At 42.4% G+C, this 20,420-nt stretch overlaps 2 protein-coding genes across 6 annotated transcripts; one reads left to right on the top strand and one right to left on the bottom strand.

The window, feature by feature from the left end:
- Positions 1 to 4,547: 4,547 nt before the first annotated feature.
- LOC125527670 (uncharacterized) lies at positions 4,548 to 7,616 on the bottom strand. Its single transcript, XM_087519843.1, has 12 exons — positions 7,542 to 7,616; positions 7,293 to 7,460; positions 7,033 to 7,181; positions 6,758 to 6,943; positions 6,295 to 6,636; positions 6,142 to 6,217; positions 5,802 to 6,064; positions 5,546 to 5,732; positions 5,351 to 5,470; positions 5,033 to 5,285; positions 4,881 to 4,957; positions 4,548 to 4,804 (listed from the first exon to the last, which is right to left on the bottom strand). Exons 6-12 carry the CDS (start codon positions 6,196 to 6,198, stop codon positions 4,691 to 4,693), a joined length of 1,071 nt encoding a protein of 356 aa, XP_087375969.1. The 5' UTR covers positions 6,199 to 6,217; positions 6,295 to 6,636; positions 6,758 to 6,943; positions 7,033 to 7,181; positions 7,293 to 7,460; positions 7,542 to 7,616; the 3' UTR covers positions 4,548 to 4,690.
- Positions 7,617 to 9,689: 2,073 nt separating this feature from the next.
- On the top strand, positions 9,690 to 19,507 carry LOC125552888 (stomatal closure-related actin-binding protein 1). Of its 5 annotated transcripts, none has more exons than XM_087519019.1 (9): positions 9,690 to 10,158; positions 10,344 to 10,533; positions 10,911 to 10,973; positions 11,549 to 11,855; positions 11,945 to 12,073; positions 12,276 to 12,368; positions 12,915 to 13,055; positions 13,757 to 13,811; positions 19,216 to 19,507. In XM_087519019.1, the coding sequence occupies exons 4-8, from the start codon at positions 11,808 to 11,810 to the stop codon at positions 13,769 to 13,771; spliced, it is 426 nt and encodes a 141-aa protein (XP_087375145.1). In that variant the 5' UTR covers positions 9,690 to 10,158; positions 10,344 to 10,533; positions 10,911 to 10,973; positions 11,549 to 11,807; the 3' UTR covers positions 13,772 to 13,811; positions 19,216 to 19,507. The 5 variants fall into 5 exon arrangements, with proteins under 5 accessions (XP_087375145.1, XP_048572555.1, XP_087375144.1 ...); XM_048716598.2 differs by lacking the exon at positions 19,216 to 19,507 and adding an exon at positions 15,910 to 16,900; XM_087519018.1 differs by lacking the exon at positions 19,216 to 19,507 and adding an exon at positions 15,383 to 16,900.
- Positions 19,508 to 20,420: the final 913 nt, after the last annotated feature.

Here is a 20,420-nt window from a genome sequence, read left to right as displayed (position 1 = left end):
GTACTACTATAGTTTCGATGTTTCGCACGATCCATCGATACAAACCCGATTAAACAGCCGAGGGCGGGATTTTTCTCGCGCGGTAGACAGGGTAGTTTGGCATAGTCGGTTTGACACGGAGAGCGAGAGAAAGATGTGAAATGCTTGAATGTGTACTGGGCCTTTTTTGTGTGTGTGTAGTCTGACCTTTCATATCACTAAATGATACTAGCCATACATTTTAAAGGTAATTTTAATGTATGCAAACTGAATAATTAAGTAACAATACGAGATCTAGTAAAACTAAAAACATATGATTTATTGTGTTAGAGTGTAGTAGTGTTGTATTGCATAGTTGTTAGGTGTAACAAGCAAGAACATGTAGAGATGTACTTTTGGAGGGCCTACAGAGAGAAGCTGGGCATAAAATGGATTCAAATATTTGTATTCGTCTTCATATCTACAGTTTGTACGGTAGACGTGAATGCTTTTTTGTTGTTACGAAACCAATACAACAATAATGGGGTGGTGTCCACTAATTTAGGCACTGCCATGTTGGCCTACTCGGCTCCACAGAGAGAGCGAGAGAAGAGATAAATACACTAGCTGTCAGTGTTTCCAAGCGAAAAGCGTAATACGGTCACCAGATTTCAGAATACGCTCATTACGGTCATTATATATGTTTTATGGTGATTATACAGTCACTTGCTAACCGTTCGGCATCGGATTGCACTCTATTGACAGGCCAAATAATCTGCGTGGCACTATGTTGACTGGTTAAATTGACCACGTTCCTTGTGGGTCCCACTTATCAGTTCGTAGAGGAAAAAAGTAAGATAACCATAAATTTACGTAGGCACGATAAGACTCCAACCCGTGCGCGGGAACCCCTTGGTTGTGTAAGGGCCTGATGTGTGCGCATGTACGTGTAGGTTGAGCACTTAAGCGTGAGCGTGTGTGTTGGCCGTGTGGTGTGCATACATGCGTGCGTGCGTGTGAATGTTGCGTGCGTGTGTGTGTGTACGTGTGGGTGTTGTATAGCTGTGTGTGTACGTGTGAGTGTTGCATGCATGCAGTTCATGTGCATACGTGCGTGTGTATAATCATCACGCTAGCTCCTGTGTGTTAAGACAGACGGCTCAACATACCAGTACAAGGCCACCTTGTCCGCTGTGTCCGTGGTCATGACTTCGAATACCCCCATCCAATATTTTTTATCATTTGTTTTTATTCTTATACACACCGACAGGTGGGCCCAATGGTAGTGAGACAATGCGATGCAACACTAGAGGTGCCACGTGAAGCGTTTAACTGGTCAACTAGTCGTGTCTTGAACAAATATAGAGTTGTACGGTTAGTTTGTGACTATAATAATCACAAAACATAAATGGTGACCGTAATGAGTGGATTCTAAAGTCCAATGTACGTATCTTGTTTTCGCTTCAAATACAATGATCGTCGTTGTATATATCATGAGAGAAAGATAAAACATATGTGAACGTGCGGGGGCGTACTTTTAGAGTATCTAGAGATAGTTTGTGTGCGTACGTGAAAGGGGCGTAGAGGGGGTGTGTGCGATGGAGAGAGAGATGCTCTTCGTTTCTCTTTATTATGACTAATTTTATATATATTATAAAAATATAAAAAATCACAGTGCGGAATAAATATCATTGGGTGCACCATGCAATATAAATGAATTTTCATACTTCATATAATTTTGTAATGTTGTATATATGTAGAAATTCTAAAATAAATTTTTGGTCACACTTTGTGTGGTTCTATTCAAAAGAAATGTTATATGTGAAATAAACGTGAAGAGAAGGCTTTTTAGATCAATAGGGTACGTGATAAGATGTAACATGTGTGAATGTGTAGTTGACGTATTTGGCGACCTAGAAAGGGTATGTGTACGTATTTGAGAGATGCATGGATTGAGGGGCCGGCAGAGGGTGACGTGGGAGAGATATCACGAGAAATGAGAGAGGTCTAGAGAGAGAGACAAATAGGATGTCACGGCGAGAGATGCCCTTGAGTGTGTACATGCAAGGGGGAGGGGATAGAGGCTTGAGGAGAAATAGTTTGTGCGGTGTCTGTGTTGGTATGTGTGGGTGTGAGAAGATAACGAGACCTAGGGGCACAAGTGTGTCACCGCGTGAGGTCCGGTGGGCCGAGGTGAGGCCCTTGGGTCGGTTCCATCCCGCGTCACATTGGTCGGCCCGTGACGCATTCAGGAAGACACATGGAGGACTAGTCGTACAAGACAAAGATACCAGAGCCGTGAAGGACTCTGTGTCCACTCACAAAGCCGTCTAGGATTTGTAATCCTAGGTCCTCAGACTAAGGTAACCCCTTGTCTCTGATATTACCATTCATCCAACCTAACTTTAAGAGGCATTCTATAGAATGCTCTGCTGGAATCATATTCGTCAATTAGAAAGAGAGGTGGAGACAGTGCGTGCGAGATAGGCGTAAAGATAATGTGCGTGCGGGAGACACGTAGATAGGTCTATGTATAGAGAAAGGGTCAATGGGGATCGTGCATGCGTATGCGTGTGAGAAGAAGAGTTCTTGTGATAAAGGTTAGTGAAAACAGTCGTAAATGGTTGCGAGAGGGAGGGAGGGTGATATCGAGAGCATGTGTGCGAGAAAGACACCTCGAGAGAGTGCGTGTGAGCATGTGTGAGAGACCCCGATGGATATACACCGTTTGCACGTATGTGTGAGAGAAAGTTAGCACGTGTGTGAGGAGGGGCCCATGGAGAGCGAAACTACACGTAAAAGGCTGACATACACATTGATTACAAATATAAATTGTATCCAAATATTAGGATGTGATCATGATATTTATAAGGATCGGTCATTGATTCACCAGACATATATATTCTTTCGAATTTGAGCATGTCTATATTGTTATTTGACATGATTGATCCATAGAGTCAGTATTTTAAACTCTAGACAATGCATCACTTTAGCAATTAGAATATAAACATGAGTATAGTTCATATTATGTGTGTAAAGCACATTATACACACAAAAGCTACACAATGAACACTCTAAATAGCTAGCTAAGAACTATCATACACTTGAATACAACTTAAGGTGGTTTTAAAAATTCGAATTCAACATGAAATCCATTCAATTATTTGAATTCGAGATCATGGCATTTGTAAATCATACCTAACTTATGGGAGCACCAATCTTTGCTCTGCTTTTGTACATAATAGCATATATAGTCGTGTACAAAATAGATTCAAATTACCTCCTCCATTTCAAAATAATCGTAATTATAGGAATTTCAAGAGTCAAAATTTCAAAAAGAAGCGCATAATTTAATGAAGTTTTCAAACATACAAGGTTAAATTTAACGTTGTCTATTTAGGTCAATCCTCAAAGTTCAAGAGTACTCTAAACGTGAATGCTTCTGTTTCAAAATTTCGAACAAAGCGCCAAAAGAGCCTCTACTCGTCCAAAACCGTGTGAGATCAATGTTTGGTAGAAGGAAATTACTTTTCTACCGATCCGATGTCCAAAGGTCTAAATTGGGGTAGGTTTGTAACTTCATCTAGACGCTACGCAACCGCCTTCGAAAAACATTCATACACCGTGGTCACCTAAACACACATGCGCTTGGCCGCAATTGCTCCCGCCCACTATTTGGGACACTTGGGATTACCGTCTTACCCCCGACCCGCAGTAGGTCCGAAATTTAAGAGGGGGGGGGGCAAAGTTTGTACTTTCTCCAAATTTCAAACAAGTGCGTCCCATCTGTTAAAAAAACAGAACATGCGCATCCCAAACCGAAACATGGTTCCCTCTTAGCTCCCCGTCCCCCCCCCCCCCCGCTCGCCCGTCCGATTCTCCATTCGTACCCCGTGGGCACCAAAACTACCTCTCCACCAGCCGCAAAACCCTAGCGTCCTTCGCTCGCCACCCATCCCACCTATCAACCGCCGCCCTCCTCCATCACGCCGGAGCCGATACCCAGACGTCATCGTCCATCGCAACCGCAACCGCAACGCCCTCCACGGCTAATAGTTGAAGCCGAAGCCAAGCTACCTCCAGGACGCCAACGTGCGTCGTAACCGAGCCAGTTCAACCATGCCGTCCTGCGCCTCACTCCTGCCGCTCCAACGTCGTCATCGTCCTCCGCACCAGAGCTGTTCCCGCTACACCGTCCTTCGTCGCCTTGGATCTGCTTCCCCTCCTTCGACAGACGGCCACCGCAACACAGTCAACAATTTGGCCATGGGTTCGTCTAAGGATGGCAATTTTATCCATGGACATGGATACCCATGGATATCCGACCCGTATGGACAGGGTTTGGATATGCTTTTGCGCCCATGGGTAGCGCCCAAACCCGACCCGATTACTCATGGGTAGGGCATGGACATAATCTTCTATCCGTGGATATACCTAAACCCGACCCGATAGTCTGACTTAATGGGTAATATTCTGCTATCCCTACCCCACATTCACATGTCCTAGTGTAACTAGTAGAGTGCCCGTGCGTTGCCACGGGCTTTTGAAATAGTTTACAAGAGTTACATGTTAAATTCCACACGTACAAACAATAAAACACAAATACAATTATTTAATAACTAAAGTTCATTTTTGCAATGTAAATTGATAACATGAAGAAAAATTAACGACATGTCCATGTAACAAACCAAGCGATGTTCCAACTAAACATCTATTACAAAACTATTAATATCTAGATGATGCGCTTAAGTAATTCTTTCACAATATCAGGAAAGTTTCCTTTAGCTTCATTCCCACGATGTTTTAGCAAGTGTAATAAAAACTGCTTCCTCAATTCATACCCATCCTGCACAAACAATACATTTATTTAGTATGAAAATTTCACGCTGAAGGTCTTAAAACATGTAACTGACAATACTCACCGTGCAAATCGGCTTGACCAATTCTTTATCGTTCCACCAGAGCATAAAATGAAAAACAAAATAGCCAGACACATTCCTGCAAAACTTTAGATTAATAATGTATAGAATATAGTGATAACAAAAGTAAATATTTTTGTTATGAATTCATTATCCGTCTATACTCGTTGGAACACCGAACGGAAATAAACATTGCCATTTAGATATATCATAATTCCAACCAAGCAGCTTTATTTCGAGTGTTTCTTTGAAAGCCCTTGCAAAACTTTTTAATTTCAGTGCATGCCTCAATTCTTTTTCTTCTAACGATTGTGATGTTTGAATAAGATCCAGAATATATAGACGACGTGCCTCTTTCTCGATGACGTACAAGATGTATCGGCCGATGGATGCATAGGGAAGATAAATCTACAAGTGGAGCTATTAGAAACAACAATAAACCATGATAACAATGGACAAAATACTTTACTTACCTTGTTGCACGATGAGATGTCGTTGTCCATCCCAGGCCAGCTATCAAATAATGTTGCCAACGTCTGGATAGTTTCCTTCTCGCAAAACTTCTGACCTCGTGTTGACTCTAGCATCATGGACTAAGTAAAAAAAGAAATATTTCTTCAACATGTTGATGCTAATGACACATAGAATGAAGAGTTATAATAACTTACACAAAATCGTAGATCCATGTAGTGCACAGGAGGGTATGTGAACAATACTCCCTCGTCACATGTCAGCATACGCACGGCTGTGTTGAAGCAATCATTGTCCATGGGCTGCTCTATGTTAAGTATGCACTGAAGTTTCTTAAGACTTAAGCCCATTGGATCGGGTGTCGAGCTCCGGACCCATACCTTCCTATAAATTGGATGGTAAGAAGAACAATAATATACAACCTCACATTAAATATTGATACCTGATACTTACTCCAAACAACCGGCATCATCGATCGACATGATGTAGTTGCAGAGGCCGGCAAGTAATTCACGTTGGTCCGTGGGTATGATAGTGATTGGTGCAGGACATTTGTCTTTGACTACGTCAGATGGATTGTCCAATATATTGAGATCAGAATTAGCTAAAGTTTCTTGATCGTCAGGTTGATGGTATATGGGACCTCCTTTTAGCTTATTCAGCTCTGAATTGAGCAAAATGATAGCTAATTTTTGTCGAAAATGTTTCATATCCTCCTACAAGATATATATATAAACAATTTATATATTATTTTGAGATAAAATAACAAGATAATGTATAAAAACCGAAATACCTGGGTGAATTGGTCTGATAATGCATGTGATGTCCAGTATTCCATATAATTTAGCATAAACAGTCCACATGATACGCTATAGTATTATAAAATAATGCTTTAGAATACCACACAGATGAATCAAATAAACAAACAATTGTAACAAGTGCTTACCCATCGGTTTGTATTGCCTCATGAAACTGCTCTACAACTGTCCATTTTGTAACATTCAGATCGGGCCACTTATGACCTCTGATAAAATCCGGTTTATGCTCTACAAGTTTCAGACACTTCTCGAGTCCTAGTAACTATTTTATATATAAGAAATAGTAGGGATCAAGGCAAACAAAAACATATGTTAAGATGAATAAAAATAATAGATAGTTACCGTAGTAGCAAGGTCATTGCGTTTGACCCGAGAACCAAGTGAGTCCAAAATACTTGAATCTCACGTTTTTTGGCATTGAAGACTGCTAGATACCAATGGTAGCCCGGTATGTTAATCGGAATGAATAACTGGTGTAAATATCATACAAGTCACGGTCGCAATTAGATACAAATATTAATAAATCATTATACATATGAATAATAAAAACAATATATAATTATATGCATGGATAACGAGACAAAAACTAACCATGTCTTGCTGTAGATAAGTATTAACATGATGCACGATGTGGTGATATTTTGATGGGTCTATGTCTCTTTCCCCGTCTTCTTTTATCTGGCCAGATACAAACGTGCTAACAATGTGTACCTTTTCACCCGCTCTGTCTTGTAGATGGTCGTGAGCAAGCATGCAATATATGTAAGCATTTATCACCTGTAATCAACATTTAGATTATGTGTACATTTTATGATATTAAATATTGTTCATATTATTAATTACAAAGTTTGTGCAATTGGTCTTACACCGTCATGTAAGAACATATCATCTTTTATAAGGCATTCCAAATCGTCGGTTGATAACAAGGCATCTCCAATGTCCACGAACTGGGTATTCTTGGGGGCAGACTTGATTGATTCGATGACTGTAATATCCCTAGGGGTACAAACATAGTCTGCCGAATTCATAAATAAATGAGCCAATTTAGCAATCAAACTGAGCAAAAATAGTTGAATACAAGAGGCAATATCACAAAAAAAAGATTGATAGTAATATTAAAAAATACCTTGTGAGATAACATGTAAATTAGCATCTTTTTTGGTTTGTTATGAGATATAACCTCTTCGACATTTTTATGTTGTGAATTTTTGTCCCCTTGCAGCAACATCGCATATGAACCCTCAATGGATTCTTTCTGTGCATCTCCAAAGTCCATATCCATGTCTCCTATATTCTAAAAAAACAAAAATATAAAAATAGACCTTTTGTGTTTTCATGTATAATATACATACAGAGGAAGGTTAGCTATATGCACCTCTTCTCGTGGTGTTTCAGTGCGGTCTGTCATCGTTACATCAGTGCATATGTCGGAACCCATCACTTTGTATCTACGATGAAATATATATGATGAAATATAAATGATGTTTTCTACTGCATAATATAATCATATATAATATCTGAAAAAATAGTAGTGATAATAACACACTATTTTCTCTATAAAAAACATATTTGACATTATTAGGAAAAAATGTTGATTAAATAATTTAAATAATTGTACTAACACAAAATTAGGGGAAAACAACAAACTTTAATGTTCATATATAATGAGTAGTCATATGAAAATTATTTAAATCATTTATATAGGCCATGGAAATTTGTCAAACAAAAGAAAAAAAACATGCAAACAAACCTTCTTCAACCAAGTAGATTTATTTATACATCAACCAAGTTTTGTTGTGGTACCCTTAGTATATGAAAGATAAATATAAAAAATATTTATTTTTATGAACAATATTTAATGAATATATATACTTTTATTGTTTCTGTTTAATAAATAAATATAAATTACCTTATCCACATTATATTTTTTTCTGAGGGATTACATTATAACTGGACAAATGGGTCGGCACTTACCGGCCAGGAACGCGTGGTGGCCTCCACGGCCCATGCACTATAAAGTTGCCTAACGGGCCGGCTCGATGGCCCACCTGGCACGCTGGCGTCTGGGCCCAAACCCTAACACCATTCACTCACCACACTCCCCTCCACTCACTCATTTCCTCTCGCCCTCTCCCCTTCCCCGCCGCGTGCCTCGACGACCCGGCGCCCGCGCGACTCCGCCCGCCGACCGCCGGATCCCATGCCACGGCAAATCTTGGGGTGGCCTCACCGGCCCTCTCCACCCCCACCAGCAGCTCGGCCCTCTCCCCTCCCCCCGCCGCATGGCCGCGCGCCTCGACGAGCCGGTGCCCGCGCGACTCCACCCGCCGGATCCATCCCATGTCGCGGCAGATATTGGAGCGCGTGTTTTTACCCCTCGCTACTACTAAGTTGATAGTAACCCGCGCTACTACTAAGCAGTCTCTATCATGCCCCCCTGGGACATGCCATAGTAGTAGCGAGGGGTATGAACCCGCGCTACTACTAAGTTGATAGTGGTAGAGCGGGTTTATACCCCTCGCTACTATTAAGTAAAAGGTAGGTGAAGTCCCCATATCCTCGGTTGAATCCCTCCTCTCTCCCACACTCTCCCATTCCCCTTCTCCTCCCACCCGTGATTCCCATCCTCGCCCACCGCCGCCGCCGATCTCACACCTCGGCGCCTTCCCCAAATTCGGTGACCTCTCCCATCGCAGCCCCCTCCCCGGCCCCTCCTTCCTCCTCCGTTGCTGGAAGGAGAGGGAAACCAGCAGAACATCGTCCATGGCGGCGACCAGATCCACCATGGATGCAACCACTTGCACCTCCTCGCTGGGACAAGGCCTCCTGAGGACATGCGAGCACCATGGTCAAGGGTCCTACGACAAGCAGTAGCAGGTCACCGGGCTTCATCTAGGTTTCGAGCGTCGGCTCCAACTTCGGCAGCCACCAGTGAGTTCCTCCTCCTACTCCTCTCTATCTCTCTCTCTTCCTCATTCAAATAATTTTCTCTTCTTTTGTAGCAGATGAGAGGTGCGGGAACGAGTTGGGTGGGGAGCCACCATCACCATGGACAACTTCATCCCCTCCAGGACCAGCAACAATCATGGTTGGAGAGGATGATGACGCCCAACAGCAGCAACCATGGATGAAATTTATTTATTTTAATTTCCAATTAGTTAGTAGTAGCGCGGGGCCCTAACAATCTTCTTAATAATCAAGAAAACATCAAAGCTTTTGCCTTGTGTTTGAATTTATTTACTCATACTCATTTCCTCAACTAAAATTCAGATATATCAAATGTGTTTTTTACCAGTATTTTTTTCAACTTTTATAGATATTATTTATACAGGAAACCTTTTAAAGCATCAAATGATTATGACTATAAAAATAATGGATTTTATTAGAATAATGTGAGGTAAATCAGACACGGCCGATAAAAAGAAGACAATCTCTCCCCCATCACTGCCTAGTACAGTAGTCTACGTAGTAGTATTAAGAAAAAAAACGTTAGATTTCTCAAAAAAAACGCCAGTCATCCTCTCCACTGCCGCCTCACATTCTTCTCTGGATAGTTCCCCACCACTGCCTCACAATCTCCTCTGTTCCCCATTCTCTCCACCACAACCAGCGCTCCCTGGTCAGGCCGCCCCCTCCCCTTCGTCACCACCGCCGGCGCTCCCTGGTCAGGCTGCCCTCCCCTTTGTCACCAGCGTCGCCGCTCCCTAGCAGGCCGCCCCTCCCCTTCGAATCAGATCGCAGAAGTGGCCGGGGAGATCCTCGAGCTCGGCATGCTCGCGCCAGTGGTAGGCGCCGTTGGATGCGGACGCGGAGGCTCGGGACTTGCACGCCCTACTCTACCCTGTTCCTTCCAATCCGGCCCCGAAGTGCTCGAGGAGGCGCTCGAGGTCGGCATGCTCACCGGCGACGCTGGGTCCCTCCATTCTCCTGGTTCCCTCACCGTCGCCAACATGAGCCTCTCCACCCTCTCCCGCGCGATCGTCCAGGTCTAGGTAATCTCTCTCTCCCTGACCCTGCCGTATGCTCCTCCCCATCAATTCGGTTAGTCGCCAGGTGCATCGCCTCACTGAGATATCACAATGAATATTCCTTTTCAAGACTGTCCATATTTTGTTCTGTTAAAGGGCTTTGTTAAAAAATCTGATTTAACTGAGTATTATTCTGCTCTAAATTGCAGCCCCTTCTGGTTGTGAGTGGATCCAAGAGTTCACATGATGCAGTATCTTTTTGAAAGATGATACATTATCTTCATAAAAGAAAGGAACTTGGAGAAGTTATTACTGAAGAGGAATTCAGTGCTATGTGCTTCTCAAGAGCTAAACTGGAACAAGAAGTGCATGACTCTCATGCCTACACTAACTAATCAGGTAGCATATGCAAATTTTTAACCATACTACATCCAGATATGACATTTGAATATAAAAACTGGCAATTCATATTATAAAATGGAACAAAAATGGGTGTCGTGTTTATTCTTTAGAGAGTGTGTTTTCTATTACTCCCTCCGTTTCTAAATATTTGTCTTTTTAGAGATTTTAACAAGTGACTACATACGGAACAAAATGAGTGAATCTACATTCTAAAATATGTCTATATACATCCGTATGTGGTAGCCATTTGAAATCACTAAAAAGACAAATATTTTGGAACGGAGGAAGTAGAATGGTTCCTTTCAAGAATGTAATATGAGAAATCATCTGCTTAGTTGGTGGTTGTATTGATGATTCGGCCCTTAATGGTTCAGACTTCCCGAAGGAGAAGAAGGAGGTGCGGAAAGAGGATGGGAGCAACAAATCTGAATCAAAGAGTATGTTTTGTTGTGGATATTCTATGGAATGTTGTTGCTAGTAACCAAGCATGCTTTCTCTTTAGTTCCTCTATGAAAGTAGCATCAAATTGGGATTTTGTTGATGATTTGCAAAGCTTAATTGAGACATAATTCTCTCAGCTCCCACTTTTGCAAATCGTGATTGTTAGTTGAAGTTAGTTGGTTCTCCCGATCCCAGTTGCTTCTAATGCAGGTCTGTAGTCCTGAGTTTAGTGGGTGATTCTGTACGATCTTGCGATGATTATAACTGCAACACTTGAGGGTTGGTAGTAGCACATGCCCAAGGCTTGATGAACTCGTATGGCTTTTGTTCTCTTTCTTTTGGAGGGGAGAACTCTTCCACTTGCTTCTGCCTTTTCATCAGCTTCCATGCTGCAGTTTGACAATTTTTATTTCGGTGTTATTTTTTGGGTTCCCTTTTCCCATCTTTTATGTTTGTCGATGGGTCATTAAAACAGAAAACGGTGATGTATGAACCATTTTGACCAATGATTTATTCATTGTGTCCACCAGTGATCTTTTGAGATACTGACGCTTGTTTTTTTTGGAATTAGGGGTGAGAATTACTTATCGATGACTCGGGCATCAACTCTTGATTTTCGGCGGAAGACACAGGGTCAGAACAACTGGTCTGGGCCGTTGCGCCCAGTAAATGCCATCAAAAATAAATTCCCTACCTACAAGAATGGTATGAATGGGATAGTCATCAAATTTGCTGATGAGCCAGAAACGCCATGACTTAAGGAGTCTGTTGCCAAAGAGACAGCAGATCTGCTTGATCGGCGTCAGCGTCTTTCAGTCCGCGAGCTCGCAATGAAATTTGAGAAGGGCCTCAGTACTGCCACATTATTATCTAACGAGGTATGGGTCTTCCTGATTCCTGAACACTCATTTAGCAATTGGTTCAGTTATTACAGACCTTAAGTTATTGCATTGGCTTTAACTCTCAGGTTAAATGTAAACAAGTGGCTTTATTAGAGCGAGACATCCTTCTGAAGAATCTAAAGAGTGTATTGGAGTCACTGAGAGGTCAAGTAGCTGGCAAATATAAGGATGAAATTGAGGAATCGGTATCTATGGTTGGTTTTTCTTCTTTTGAACCATATTTACAGCCACGTGAAGGATTATTGTTCCTCAGTGCGTTTTTAGAGTATCTTTAATGACGCTGCAAGTGTTCTAAACTAACCAATATGGTTTCTTAAAAGAAGTCTCCAGCTAAATATATATGCCTAAATCATCCCTTTGTTTGCGAGCACTTTAATAGTTTGACACTTTCTATAGGTGGATATTTTAGCAGTTCAGCTGTCCAGAACAGAAAATGAGTTGCTTCAGCAGAAAACCGAGGTCACGAGAATAGCGACTTCACTAAAACTGGTGAGTTGATCCTTGTACTTTGGAAGTATCTTTATTCTATGGACCTTTGTAAGCACATTTTAGTACCATGATCCATTGTGTTCTCTGTTTACAATGTACTATCAAATGTCATGTGTATTTTCCCTGCTTGCTACTGGCTTTGGAGGAAAACTTAGTTCCGTCGTTTTTAAATGTAAATTATCTGCCATGATTAAGCAAGCCAAGCTGAAGTTTTGCCTTTGTTGGGACTTCTGAAACAGACTATCAAACAGTACTACAAATTTGAAATGGTGTTCTTTTCTTGCAAATGCACAACAAATTTTCAGGGGCCTGCCGATGGTTTGTTGAACAGCAAATTTTTAGGAGTTCTTCCTGATTTTCTTACCATGGTTAAGAAAATAACATGCTGGCAATGATTTGTGCGTAAAGCATGTTCCAATTCCTCTTGGATTGGCGCGTCGTTTTAGTATTTTTTATAAACATCATTTATCCATATCAAGTATGCTTAATCTTGGTATATTCCCATTTTTTCAGTTTGACAAATCACTCTTTCTATATCGTTCACAGGCTTCTGAAGATGCTAGGAGAATTGTTGACGAAGAACGAACTAATGCACGCATGGAGATTGAAAATGCTAGAGCTGCTGTACAAAGAGTTCAAAAAGTACTTAAAGAGAAAGAGAACAGTTCACAAAGAATTAGAAAGCAGGTAAATTGTATATAATTTTATGAGCAACATATTATCTTGTTTTCTGTACTTTAGTACCAAGCTTACCTGGAACTTATGCCTGAATCTGTATTCCTTATATATTCTTTTATTTATGTCATATACAATTACTCCCCTTGACTTCTGTACAGTTTTTCTGTTCAAAACCAGTGGTAGTTTATTTTAATTTGACTATGCAACCTTCTACGTACTGCATCATACAACAACAGATCTTCCTGCCCAACTTTGCTTTTATTGCTTGCTTGTCCAGATGCTGTGCTTTGACACTGTCCTCAATTTGTTATACTCATTGTATTACTTGCTCTATCTTGAGAATGTAGATTCATTCGGTTGGGATATAGTTGGTATTAGAGTATTGCATATCCATTGTGAATAATTTTAGACTATTCCATCGAAGCATTTTGTCCTCATGCAATTTCTATTACATGTAATGACTTAATATTATGACTCTGATGATATATATCTTCAAGCAGTCCTATTATATTTGTTTGTTTTCTGGCATGTTGAAACACTTAATAAGTTATTTGTTTGTTTTTCTGGCTCAAATATATATATATGAGATTTCATTAAAAAGTTAGGCAGTCAACTATGGTCATGACTTAAAAAGTTAGGTGTATGACACACATGCGATGTCCAGAATAGACTGTTAGCCTATAATATCTGAAAGAACTGTTTGTATTCAGTTGCAGCCCACCTAATAGGACTGCTTGATTCCGTCGAGTATGGAAAAAGCGAAAGGTATTTTACGGTCTCTTTTGCGTTCTTCTTCTGTTACTTGCATATTTTCTGTGGTATCATTCAAGTCATCTACTGATGTCTTCCTTGGGTTTCTCTCAAAAGCGAAAGGTAAAAACAACATGATAGCAAACGAGTATGGAAAAAGCACAATCATTTTACCTTCTATATTTTTATCTGCAATTACATCAGACGTGCCCGTAGCTTTAGGAGGATATGTTGATTCATTATGCGGGATTGATGTATCAACCGAGCTAGCTGGGTCATCTAATATAACATGCTTGGTTAGTATTTATTAAAATGGCTGAACCATGAATGCTAGGATGTAACATAAAATAATCTTACTTGAATTACAAAGGGGACGAAGATCAACTTTCCTGTGCTTATCATCTCACGTGGGTTTGATTAGCTGCCCCAACATATGATCTGCCCCAACATTAGTTCCTATTGTAATCCAGCATGGGCGTTCAGAAAGCAAAGAGAAGTTAAACATAATCACAAATAGTATGATTGTCAAATACGCACATATAACTAACGACATTGTAAATCCACCAAATATGTACCAGGGATCACATATGAAGATTGTTGAACATTTGTGATATCACATAGAGTATGGCGGTGAACAATCGGCCCATCGTCTAGATGGTTTATAAAACCATCTGACTTCTTAGTGCAATAAGATGCCCGCCTCCACGCGTTGATAAGATCCCTATGGTCTACCATTTTTACAACAGGTATGAGATTTAGAGAACAAAAAAGTATGTACAAATCACTTAGATAGATGTTGATACAACATCTATGAAACCAACACGGGGAACATCTATGAAGTCAAGTTACTATAACGATTAATTTGCATACTATAGGTATTCAGAAAAACCCAAGAGTAGTCAGCAAAATCACGCTTAAATACTTACCAGTCTTTGAAAGGGATGGCTGATTATCCTCTTGTAACCTGACCATATCCTCCTCTTTTTTCTTCCGATAAGATTCACGCCTCTATGCGTTGAACTGCTCCCTTGTTTCGCCAACGTTTTTTTCTTCATTACATACAGCTACTGTTGCATGCTGCTCGGAAGTTTTGTCATCTGCATTACGTTAAGCGTAAAAACCACAAAGCCCATTAAGCTCATCTGGGAAAATGGACTAAACCTCTCTGATCCGCTACCGGAGATGTCGATTTGGAAGCTGTATAAGCATGCCTATGAATACCTTGAGTATCACCTCGTAGCTTAGTCATACCATCCTTATTATTCTCAGAATACGACGGAATCCCGTCGTTTGAAGGTTCCCGCCCTACATCTTAGCAATCAACAAAATATACGGTATGCACGAAACATTAGCAGCAATCTTGACACAGTCTTATACCTGCTCCCGTCGTGTAAATATCGTGAATATTTGCATGTAAGGGTATGAAGTTTGCATTGTAGTCTCCAACATTTATCCCGCTCGTAAGGACTGCAACACATAAAATGCATTCTGCCACTTTCAGAAATGCACGTGAGGCAACATTTATAACCAATCTTCACACAGTATTATACCTGATTCCATCGTGTAAACATTATCAACAATTTCAGCTACGGGTATGATGCTCGCATTGTGTTCTGCATCACTTCTCCCGCTTGTAAGACCTGGAAGACATTATGCATACAGTCTGTCACTGTCAGATATTCAGGTCTCGCAACTAAACAAAAACATGGTAGACTGCATCATACCTGTAGTTACGTCATCTTCTGGTTGATGTTCGCGTGCCGTGCTTTTTGAATTCCCCATATGCAACTATTGAATGGCAAAAATCATGAAGACAGAAATGGTAGTTCTTTGATGATCTTCACCAACATGGTAATTTCTTCTACATCTTTGACATTCTGCAAGGGTTATTGTTCTACATATATACTGCAACATGTTGCTAGCATATACTGCAATTGTATTTTATTCTACATATATATACTGCAATGGCACTTTCATCTACATCTTCTACATCTCTGTACTTTATTAGAATGCAAGTGTTTTTGTTCTATCTTTAGTTCAGCACAAGTGGAAACATACTCTTGGGTCCTGTATGGTTTATGTTTTCTTTTTTGCCATATTCACTCAAGTGCAGGATGCAGGATACTCCTTGGTACAAAAAAATGCCAATTGCCAACTGTAAACATGTGTACTTGAGTCTATTTTTAACATGAAAAAAAACCTAAACTGTGTGCAACAGAAATCAATCTCGCAGGCGGATCCATCCCTGTGAAAGCACTTGCCATGGCTGTATGACATGCGATGGATGTATGGGCTGTGAGATGTATGAGATGCGATTGTATGGCATTTGAGATGTATGAGATGCGATTGACGTATGAGATGGTCTGTATACCTATTTTTCGGATCCAGGACGTGTTCTGGCCGGATCCTGGACGTGTCCGCGTATACCCGTCTAGGATCAGCGCCGGATCCTGGATCAAGGGCGAGGAGTTCAGCGCGGCGGCGAAGTGATGGAGGGCGGCGGCGACCTGATCCAGGACCAGCGCCGGATCGTCGAGGTGTTCAGCGCGGCGGCGAAGTGATGGAGGGCCGCGGCGACCTTGTCCAGGATCGACGCGGATGGAGGACGGCGAGTGAAGCGGGGGTGGCGACCTCGACCATGACGGAGGGCGGCGACGATGGAGGGCAGCGACTGAAGCGCGGCGGCGCAGGGATGTAGGGCGGCCACAAAGGAAGACCTCGCTCGATAACAGGACTCGTCGCTCCTACGTGCGTCCGCATGGTTTTTCTGTCGCTGGTTAACCGTCGTAAGTTTTTTTGTCGCAGGTTAACCTTCGTACGTCTATTGAGGGTCACATGTGGATAGGTGCGGGTTCGGGCTTCAGGAGGTTTTTTTGGTTTGTGGTGGCTTAGTCAGAGGTGGGAGGAGGTACCAAAATAAACCATGGGAGGTGGGACTAAAAAAAACCTGGAAGCGAGACTACCAACTGTTCCCTTACGAGTAGAAGATTTTACCATTATTATCTAAAACATGCAAAACAAATTGCACAATCTTCACCATAACTTTTATTAGTTGACACTCATTCCCCACCGTAATATTACTTCTGCGCCCCTTCTCATCCTTTTATCTTGTCGTTAAATGACTCATCATTAAGTATCAGCCCTGTCTCCTCTTCTTAGTCCTCCTGCATCCCTAGAGACGGCCGACGCTGTCAGCCGCTACCTTCATGTATGGTGGAGCAATGCAACAGCCGGCACCACTGTCCTGCCACAACGCAGCTCCATATCCCCTCGACCCCTCCATCTTTGCTTTTTCACACATGCATTAACACATGGGTGCAACAACTTATGTGCATATTGTGTTATGTCTTATGTATATGTCTTGAAAGGACCAGATGGGTATTCAACTGGTATGGATATCCATCGGGTTTGGACATGGACACAATTTTTCGTCCATGGATTTTTTCATAGGCGGACAAATACTGTCTTCACGGATGTCGATATGGATATGATATTGTTCAACCCGATCCAAACCCGACCCATTGCCATCCTTACTGGTGGATGTAGAGGCCTCTGGTCTGGAATAGCGGGGCATGTGCGAGTACGTTCTGCCCTTGCCGGCTCTTGATGAACCACGGAACTCATCCTCCTAGGCGTCCCTTGATCTGTCGCGTGCTCGAGCTGAACCATACTCGCTCGCGTCCCTTGATCTGTCGCGTGGTCGGGCGGGACAGCCGGTGCTGGGCGGCAGCTACGTCGACAGATCCTTGGCTGATTTGTTCTTGACCTGCAATCCTGCATTTGATTAGTTGGGGAAGGAGAGGTCGCCGCCACCCAGCTCTCCATCTGGATCACCCCTGATCCAAGCCCGCAACCGCACACCTCGGGGGAGGCAAGGATCGATCCAGAGGAACCGGCCCGCACCAAGCCCCGCTGCCTCAACAGGAGCTCGCCGCCCTGCCCGCTGACCGGTCACCGGAGGCGCCAGCACCAGCGACCGCCCTCCCTCACCTTGTGCCCTTATCCTTCTCCTTCTCCTTTCTTCCTCTCTCCCTCTCTTCCTCATGCCTTGTCTCTCTCGTTCTTTGGATGAGCGGGACGCCGACACCACTGGAGCAAACCGCCGCACCAGCCGCCAGATCCACCAGCTGCCCAATCCCTCGACGCTACGCCTAGATCCGTCCGTCTTCCTCGCGCAGTCGAACCTTTTCTCACTTTAAAAGGACCACGGGTTGAATACAGGAAACTACTGGGATTCTTGCACAAAATTGTAAAACCAAACGTTTTTTCACTTTAATAAAAGGACCACGGGTTTAATTACCAAAAACATCAGGGACTTTTTTGTAGAAGTGCCACGACGATGAGCTAACAGGCAGAAGCAATAATCGCTTTATTATTAGGGAAAGATATGTTGATGCTCTGTAGACAGAGCGTAGATGTTGTGCGGACAAAGAAAATCACATCGCATACGGACTAAACAATGGAACCCGTCGGTGATGTTTTCATCAATCACTCACAATTGTATACCAGTAATCATTTTCTCACAACACAAACGGCTTGTTAATAGTAATCGTCTGTGTTGTTATCGGTCTTCACAGACGTTTCTGATTACAGACCTGTTTTCCGCGTATCACACACATCTTGTTAAGTTGAACTGTTTCTGTTCCCGTGTCTCAATGCAAATAGTTCATCCGAGTGAACCGCATGCCGTATATCGCACACACCTTGATCTGGCTGACCATTTCTTTTGTGTTGCGTAATCACAAACAGTTCATCCGAGTGAACCGTATGCTATATATCGCACACACCTTCATCTGGCTGCCCGTTTCTTTTATTTCTTCTCATCGCAAATAGTTAATTGAGCTGAACCGTATGCCCTGCATCGCACACGCAACTAAAATCTGAACCATGTTTGATGCATCCTCTATCGCAAATATTTTGCACTTTTTTGACGGGGTTTTTACACCATCGTTTGTGATTATGGCATCGCACACAGTTTCGTCGAAGGGTCTCTAATCGCAGTGTCGCATTAGCAGCATCCTGCAGTAGTGATAGGCTAATGATTGCATAATTTTGCTTGCTGTAGTAGGTTTGTATGAATCCCTGTGATGTTCATTATGCTCCCTAAGACTTTAATTGAGCTACAGAATGGCCAACTGCTTGCTTACTTATACACAACGTGTTGTCTAAAATTGTAACCTGTCTGTGTTTTGAATTCGGCCCCAACATCATGCTCCTCTGGTGAGCTAAGTGAGATTTCTGTATGCGGGCTGCAGAGACTACCATTTTTATAATTTTTAAAATATCACATGCTTATGCTTCATGACGTGTAACATTATTGTTAGTCCTGTTTTTCCACGTACGAAATAATCTGTCTTGCTCGCTTCACTATTGTAACTATATTTTGCCCTAGTCATGTGTACTTATAGAAACATTTCAGGATGAAGTGGCATCAACACAAAGATCTGCAAGCAGTGCGGCATGGCCGTTACCGATTGATTATGGATTGGAATTGGAATGTGCTGATGTTCTCGAGCATCAACTAGAGGTGGCAAGACAACGTGCACATGATTCTCAACGTACAATCAACAAGTTGAGACTAGACTTGCAGGTATTAGATGCGGGAGTCAAAAAAATGAAAAAGACACTGAGGTAACCATGAAGGAATTGGAGATTTTGCAGACTGTAATTTGTGCTATTTGAATCCGGCCAACCCTATTTTCTGAATAGATTATAGTTCAAATGGTAAATTTTGTTGATGCGTGTCCATGATGTATGAGCTTTATTTGTTCAATGTATGTAATTTGTTGTTTGTGTACGCTTTATTATCACTGGTGCATAACTATAATGCCCAATGGGTACATCCGGTTGTAATTTCTTTATTGTATAGTGTAGGATTATTCTACGTTTCTATGCCTTAGTCTTTTTATTGTATAGTGTATGTTTTTAGAGGTGATAGCATAGAGCAGGATGATTCTTGAATATGATATATCGTTTAAACGGGGGCCAACACGCCCAAACATTTCCTGGACGCCATACAAACAAACAAACATGCGTAGTCAAAGCGGGCGTTAATTGTGCTGGTCAAAATAATATTAAGTGGATAATGATGTGGCCCACCGTAACAACGGCTCTTAGCAGACCGTTAACAGGCCAAAAGCTCGATAGGGCTGTCGGTGTTCTGAGAACGGGGCTCCCCAGACTTATCTTCCTGCAGCCCGTAGCATGGCTCCACCAGCGGCCCTGTACGACCCATCTTCACCAGCAAACATTCAAGACCCTCGTGAGGCGGACGATGCAAGACCTCCTCAGCGGCGGCCTCACCAGGCTGGCTCGCGAGGGGCGGAGAGATCAAGGCAAGGGACATCTCAGGAGGTTTCTATGATGCAAGCCATGACGACTGGAGCCAGGCGGGTGCCAGCGCGCGCAGTGTCCTCGTTTCCTCTTTAGTGTTAAAGGGGCAAGCGTAGAGGAGGAGTTCCGAGGCATCAGGCAAACGTTTCCATATCGGTGCAAAAAGACCAAGGCCATCAGGACGGCAGGACAGAGGTCACTGTGGAGCCCAAGACGGTGTCACAACCAGAGCCTTTGGCAGGCGAAGACTATTTTTGTCAGGATAGCTTGTACTAGTTGTCTCCCTTCGAA

This window comes from Triticum urartu, chromosome 4A, assembly GCF_056163025.1.
Source record: "Triticum urartu cultivar PI428250 chromosome 4A, HENAU_Tu73, whole genome shotgun sequence".
NCBI lineage: Eukaryota > Viridiplantae > Streptophyta > Magnoliopsida > Poales > Poaceae > Triticum > Triticum urartu.
The sequence above is the reverse complement of the archived record's forward strand: the minus strand, read 5'-3'. Positions and strand labels throughout refer to the sequence as shown.